The sequence below is a fragment of the Phasianus colchicus genome, chromosome Z (genome assembly GCF_987193195.1).
Source record: "Phasianus colchicus chromosome Z, bPhaCol1.hap1.1, whole genome shotgun sequence".
In the NCBI taxonomy this organism is placed as follows: Eukaryota; Metazoa; Chordata; class Aves; order Galliformes; family Phasianidae; genus Phasianus; species Phasianus colchicus.
The window spans coordinates 16,038,238-16,045,707 of record NC_143476.1 but is presented as its reverse complement, the minus strand read 5'-3'; the positions used below and the strand labels follow the sequence as shown (position 1 = coordinate 16,045,707).

At 42.4% G+C, this 7,470-nt stretch overlaps 1 protein-coding gene across 1 annotated transcript; it reads left to right on the top strand.

The window, feature by feature from the left end:
* The first annotated feature begins 1,281 nt into the window (after positions 1 to 1,281).
* SRP19 (signal recognition particle 19) lies at positions 1,282 to 7,288 on the top strand. Its single transcript, XM_031609918.2, has 5 exons — positions 1,282 to 1,377; positions 3,074 to 3,149; positions 4,133 to 4,204; positions 5,478 to 5,589; positions 6,632 to 7,288. Exons 1-5 carry the CDS (start codon positions 1,337 to 1,339, stop codon positions 6,763 to 6,765), a joined length of 435 nt encoding a protein of 144 aa, XP_031465778.1. The 5' UTR covers positions 1,282 to 1,336; the 3' UTR covers positions 6,766 to 7,288.
* Positions 7,289 to 7,470: the final 182 nt, after the last annotated feature.

Below are 7,470 nucleotides of genomic sequence, written 5' to 3'. Positions count from 1 at the left end.
TAGCACTGACACTTGTTAGATAGTGAAGATCTAAACTTCATGCACATGTGTATGTGTGTACAACAAAGACTGTACAAAGCAAGAACACAGAAAACCCATTATCAATCTAGAGCTGACAAAATGAGAACAGAAAATGGCCATCTAAATAATTGCTTGCAATAATAACCTTAGACAGCTACATTCCATTTCATCCATCTTGATGGCCATCAGACCACCCTCCAATAGCTCATCCTTAGCACTGAGCTACCAATGGATCAAAAGCTTCTCTTACAACTTGGCTCTCCTCTGCTTGTGTAACCTTTGAGCCGCAGAGCATGCTGTGTCATACTTGTGTGGACCTGCCTTGCTCCTGAACAGCTGCAGAGCTCCAAAAGCTGCTACTGCAGCGAGCACGTAGTTGTACTGCTGATAAAGCAGTGCTTCGTGCAGCACATTCACTTCTGACATGAGAGCAAAGATGAAAGACGATAAACTTGCCTATCATTCAAAGGACTGAACAGCTCAAGCAACACACTGGCAGGCGCCAAATGCCAAATCCGGCTTCTTCCTGAAGTTTAACGCAGCTCTTCCAGTTTTCAGGAACCATATCGCAAGCAACGTCACGAACAGATCTTCCCTGCGAGCGCGCCTGTGCTGCAGCGGGTCTCAGCATCCTCCTCTTCAGCACTTCATCCAGAACCGGGCGCTCTGATATTCAATAACAGGGCATTGGAACACCTTCACTTATTTGCGTGTCCCGGCACACAGCTGCTGCGTGAAACCTAGCGGCCGAGAGCAGCAGCACAATGAGTCAGCCCCGTGCAACTCGCAGTGGCGGCACGGCTGAGGTTGGCAGGGACTTCCGGAGGCCGCCTGGGCCACTGCGTTTTCTGGCAGGTGCAGCCCGAGTGTGACCAGCCGTCCGTGAACCTGACGGACACCGCTGGGGCCGGCCTACAGCCACCCCCTGAGCTCCCCGCCGCGGTCAGCGCCGAGCGACCGCGGGACAAACAGAGCCAGGGCTGTGCCACGGGCCCCGCAAAGTCACACTCTGACCTCCCGGCACCGAACCCCTCTCGCTGAACGTTCCCAACACAGAGCGACGCCCCCGAGGCCAACGCGCAGCCCCGCCCCGCCCCGCCCTGCCCCGCGCCCCTTGCCGGATGTCGCTGCCACGCACGGTCCCGCTCTCCGGCGCTCTTCCGGCGCTGACGGAGACGTCTCGCTTTCTGATAGGCCGCTGTACTTTACAGATGGCAGCATTCTCCAATCGAATCTCCGGAAGTGGGAGGCGGGGGCGGGATTTCCGGGTTAAAGGAAGGTGGGCAGGCCTAGCTGTCAGCGCCGCGGTGTTGGAATGGCCGCGGCCGCTGCTGCTTCGCCGGCCGACAAGGAGAGGTGAGGCGGGGGGGCGGCTCGACCTATGGGCCGCCGGGGCTGCGGCGGGGGGAGGCGAGGCCCCGCTGCGGGGCTGAGGGCGGGCTGTCCGTGCGCCGGCTCCGCGTCTGGTAGAGGTAGGAAAGCATTGCTCGCTGAAGGGCGATCGGGCCGTGGCTTCGAGTGGAAGCAGCGTTCGGACAATGCTTTCAGGCGGCGGGGTTGGATTTTGGGTAGCGGTGTGCGGAGCCGGGCGTCGGGCTCGGTGGTCCCGGGGTGTCCCTTTCTGTGTGCGGCGAAATGCGGCCACGCGTTGGGGCGGCACAGCCGCTCCGCGCGGTTTGTGCGGGGCGACGGGGCGGCCCCGAGGGGCGGCGCGGGTCGCATCGTTCGTGTCCTGCTGAAGGCAAGGAGCTGCGCCGTCGCCCCTGCTTCCCTCGGAGACCCACGTCGGCGAGGCTTATGTTGTGCCAGGGCTGCGTGGGAAGGTTGTTGTAATGCGTTTACTGAAGTGAGATGGTCAGACGTGTCGTTTTCTTGCTTCTGTAGTGCGTGGTGCTGCACTGTGCTGTCACTCTTGTAAAACAACGTGTCATTTTTAAAGCTCGCGGAAGGTAACTGGGACAGAATTGGTGGGGCAGCGTAGTATGTTGACACTTGAGAATGCCAGTTGCAAGACTGATGTCTTCCTGTGCAGAACTGTCCTGTGTAGACACAAGTAGTTGGCTTGCGGAGAGTCAGAGTCAGCAAATGCTGTGCCCAGCAGTAGGAAGAGAGGGTAATCAGAGGGAGGTGAGTTGCCTTCTCTGTAGCAACAGGGTGAGCACCGGTCTGCCCATGTGGTACCAACTACCTTCACGCTGCTGTTTGCTTTTGTTGCTTTTTTTTCTTCTTCAGTTTCACATATGAAGCTGTTCTTATTGTGATCCACAAGTTTTCTTGCCTGTACAGTTCTTCTCTTCCCTCAGCCGGCGGGATTGGGGCAGAAAGGATCAGAGGTCCTTGTCTGTCTCCAACTAAGTTGGCTTCAGACTGCCCTAGATAACTTGCTTACCTTTTCTTCCCCATTTTCTTATACTGCCGTAACTCCTCATATGACTGCAGTCCTTCTCCTTGTAGACCTCGGCCTTTTTCTTTTCTTCTCTTTCTAATGGGAAGCATAATTGAGGTTCTGTATACCTGTATGTGCTTGATGGGATTAAATATCTTGAAAACTCATAATTTAACTTAAGCAAGCCTTTAACCATGTTTTTTTTCAGAGGCTTTGTAACTTAGCAAACCCAGCTTGTTTTTGTATGTGGATAGGAAAAAATTCAGATACACAAGAAAAAGGTACTTCTTGCTTTGATGAAGTATTTAATCACTAATAGAGGTACTACCTCATTTTAAGGAAACTTTTATTCATTCTTTTCACTGAAAAGAATATGTTTGATTCAGTGAAATTGAATCAAAGAAGTATGTTTTCTTCTCTCAGTGTTCTGGCTTTGAAAAAAATTTTTCACCTCCTTTTTTTCCCCCTCAAACTGGTATCTCTATCCTCTGTGCACTTTTCTTCAGTGCAGTCATGCAAATGGGGTTTCTGTCAAGTGGTCAGGTAGTGTATTGAATAACTGAGAGTGGGACTATGTGACATCTTACCAAACTGGGAAAATAAGTGGTTGTTCTGAACTGCTGTGGAAGAGTTTAGACTGCTTAAACTGGTTGTTGTCTCTTTTAGATTTATCTGCATTTATCCAGCATATTTAAACAACAAGAAGACAATAGCAGAAGGAAGAAGGATACCTATAGACAAAGTAAGTTTGTGGGTGGCAGGAAAAAAGAATATTGTGTTTTGTTTTGTAGTAGTTCTATAGAGAGTTGGAAAAGAAAACTAAATTTCGAAGTTATTATCTTCCAAATTCCCACATGGCAAATTAGTTTGATGGAAGAGCCCTGGATTTCTGTTCTCATCTGAGCAGCACCTTTGGCAAGATGGTGAAGCAATGACAATCAGGTGTGTTCAATCTACTACAGAATTGATGTCCCAAATTTGGAAGAGATGCAGAAGAGATTAGTTGATGATTGTGAGCTTGGTGACTGATTTAACTAAGTGTGCCCATATTCTGTGCTTTGTCTCCTTTGTTGGTCTCTGTCAAAGATGGAAGAACTTAAAATGTATGTAGCATGCAGATGGTTCTGTTGCTTTCAATCTGTCCAGAATAGTTTTGATTCTCACTCTTTATAGTACTTTTGATGAGCAAGTGCTGAGTTTATAAAGGGCTTTTCTCACTGATAGTTTTCTGTTTGTTTTCCTGATAATAATTAAAAAGTAAAAATAAGTATACAGCATATATACTGCCACTGAAAGACCTACCTGTGGAATGGATCTGCTGCCCTGTGCCTAGAAAAAAAAAAAAGTTCCACTGTTTCCTGCACTTGTTGCTGTAAATTTCCCTTTATCCTTTACTGAGTCATCTTTTTTGGTTCTGTGTAATTATACGCCATTTCAATTATTTTTCTTAGGCAATTGTTACCTTCTTTATTCCTCTGTCCTAAATAATTATCTCATCTGCTTTCTGTTTTGCTGATTTCTCTGTATCTTTGTCTACTTATTTTTGTTTCCTAGACTGCAGAACGGCTCCCAAATGACTTTTGCAGTACATTTGTCACTATTTGAAGTACTATCCCTTTCCCATTCACTTTTTCTAGTTCTACAGTATAGAGAAGCCACTGTTTCTGAATAGGTAACTCATCACTCAAATATGTTTAACTGATGTTTAACATGTTGTTTCAACAGGCTGTTGAAAATCCCACATCTACTGAAATCCAAGATGTGTGTGCAGCAGTTGGATTCAATGTGCTATTAGAGGTAACAAAAACCGGGCCCCACTCCTCCCCTCCCCCAGGCAGTCAAACCAAAACCACAAAAAAACAGGCACCTTGGTATGTGTCTTGTCTTCTGTGACTTTATTTTTTCTTACAGACAGAATAAATTGCAATAATGTCTTTTTTAACAGCCAAGGTATCTTCTTTCTTTGAGTGTTAAATGAGCATAATGATGAAGGAAATGTTTGAAAACAGAATTACCTTGGAAGAAGGCAAGAATTACTTGAATCTCTAAGTCAGTGTCACTTTTTACGCTTATAAAAAGATTACTCTGTTAACTGTTTTTCTTAGAAGACTATCCTAGTTTCTTAAAAGTTCCTAATACTCAGAATAAAAGCAAATCTTGCAAGGTGCAACTCTGTAAATTAAATTTTAAAAAGCACATTTGTATTGAAAGGTATTATCTTTTGGAACTAGTGTCTGATAATAATAGGATTTTGTTACTTAAAATCTCTAGGGTCCTTTGGAGTTATGTTTCAACTAGAGTTGCAGTATGCAATAGTTATTTACTGCCATATTTGCTTGGTCTTCAGTTTCTTGATTTTTTTTTTTTTTTTTTTTTTTCCTTATGGAATGAGCTTGGGTTTCTAGCATACTTTGTTTTCTGAAGTGATGAATGATTTCAAATACTGTGGAATTTTCTATCAGTTCTTTACCATAGATGTTTTCTTTCAGAAGTGACTGGCATCCAAAAGCTTGCAGAAATTCACTTTGCTTTTTGAAAGACAAATACATTCCTTTTAATGCACACTCACTTGTGAAATAGCCTGTAAACAGCCAGTAAACAGCCTGCAGCAGAAATAAAGGCAGTGACTATTAAAAGTAGTGGATGTCAGACTGCGACCTACCACAACTTACTAGAGATTGTCTCTAGATGTCCAGAAACGTTTGTGGCATGGAGATGAGACAGAAACTTGTCTGTGCATTCCAGGTTGGTGGGCATGTAGAACAGTCCCTGTAGCTGGTTACTCATTGAATTGTTACATACCAGCCATGAACAGTAAGTTACAGCAGTGCTTCTGACAATGTTACACTATATAGCCCAAAAGCTATATAGCTACTGCTGTTAGCTACTGTTAGCTACTGCTACAGTAGCAAAGCATTTGGAGAATAAGACTGATGAAGGGCTGCAGTTGTTGCTTGGATCTGTTAAGAATTCCATGATGCTGTGACTAAGATCAAATGCCCCCTGACAGTTTTTGCAGAAAATTGTTCCAGTAATTAATACATAAATTAATTTTCCTTTTGTATGACAGAAAAATAAGATGTATCCTAGAGAGTGGAATCGTGATGTGCAGTACAGGGGTAGAGTACGAATTCAGCTCAAACAGGATGATGGCAATCCATGTTTACCTCAGTTTCCAACACGTGAGTAGAATATCTCGGTTAAACCCTTTACCTGTTACTAAACCAGAAAGACTTCATTTTATCAGCTTGATTAAATCATTTTACTGTCAAAAATTTTAGAATATTGCATTAAATCTCTTTACCTCTGTAAGTCAGCTAAATGTAGTCTATGTGAGCAGAGTTCGTAAAAATGCTGCTCTTTCTTCAGTACTTGATTTGAGAGGAAGTTAGAGTGTTGTGTGACAGCAGTAGTTGATATATTCAATATACAGTTTTGGCTTACTGTTGTCTTGACAGACACAATGGAATACTTGATATTAAAATTGATAAATTCCATTTGTAGGCTATATGCATCAGTTAGGCATTTGTACAGGTACCAAATAGATAAAATAAAACACTGAGTTTGCAGTTCAGTTTTATGTTGGCATTTTCATATTTAAGCACATTTATTATTATAAAGGCTGTATTTATTGTTATAAAGGGCAGGCCCTAGAGCAGCTTCCTGTAAAAATTACCTGTCATTCATTATGAACTGTTCATCTTTTCCTTTTTTCTTGTTAAGGAATCAGTATGTAATAGGGAAGCAAATAAGTATCCAAAGAAGGATATGTCTAAAGAAAAGAACAAGAAGAATACCAATATGAGAATAGCCGAAGAATGCATCAGGAGACAAATCAGGAGACAAATTCAAACCATGTTTCTTTAGGAAGATGGTGGTTTCTCTGTAAACAGAGCTTGTAGCTTTTTGTGTTAGTCATTCTGTCCTCAGTATTTCAGGCCATTAAGACCCGAGGAAAGAGGGTAACTGAATATTGTCAGGGAATATGTCTGTTCTGGTCTGCTGTGATGCTGTTCCTGTGCTTAAATAATAATAATAATTAAAAAAAAAAAAAACTGGCAGAAGTTCTTTGCAAACTTGAAGCTATCCAGCACATGAAAGAGAACTCCTTGGCTTTTTTTTTTTTATTGTAACAGAAAGCTGAAAATGGGCTAAAGCTTTTAACTTTGAAACTAGCGTGGATCTTCTTAACACAGTAGCAGTGATCTCTCCCTATATTTTTAGGTAAATCAGTGATGCTGTATGCTGCAGAAACCATTCCCAAACTGAAAACAAGAACTCAAAAGATGGGAGGTAGTGATCAAAGTCTTCAACAAGGAGAAGGAGGCAAGAAAGGTAAAGGGAAGAAAAAGAAATGACTGACTCCACATCTGAAATAAGTGTAATATCTAATAGCTGTACTTAAAACGGATATGGACGGACATATTACTTAATGCAACTTTGAGGTGAAAGATACAGGAACAAAATAAACAGGTCAAGACAAATAGAACTGCCTGCTTATTTTGGAGCTGGAATGCATGTAACTGCTTTGTGTCTGTGTAACAATAAATCTGTCTTCACACACACACTCTGCAAGTCTGAAGCTAGCATCCAGTTTTGAAAGTGGAACAAACATAAGTAAATGGGGGAATCACTTCTTCCAAAATCAATATGCAGCTTTTTAAAAATAATAAATTCTTACGCAGGCTGGATAAGCAAACAGTTTTCAGGTTGGTTAATCATTTATCTATGCTGGTTGACTGATTGTCTTGACTTTGGAGGGTCTGTATCACCAATAAAAAAAAATGTAAATCAGTAAAATTATGACTTTGTAAACTTTCCTTCCTAATCATCTTTTATGATTGTCAATGTATTAATAAAGGTGGCACAGTAATTTTGAAATATTTTCTTGAATGCTTTTGTCAAAAGTGTTAACTTTTCCTCTGCAGCTTATTTGAAGAAGTCAGAGATACTGCAGGGTTAGTATTTTAACTGTTTAAGATAACTGAACTGAATTTAACTTTTTAAACTCTCTGTTCTCAAATTATCAAAGAGAGATTAAAAAAAGAGATATAAAACACATA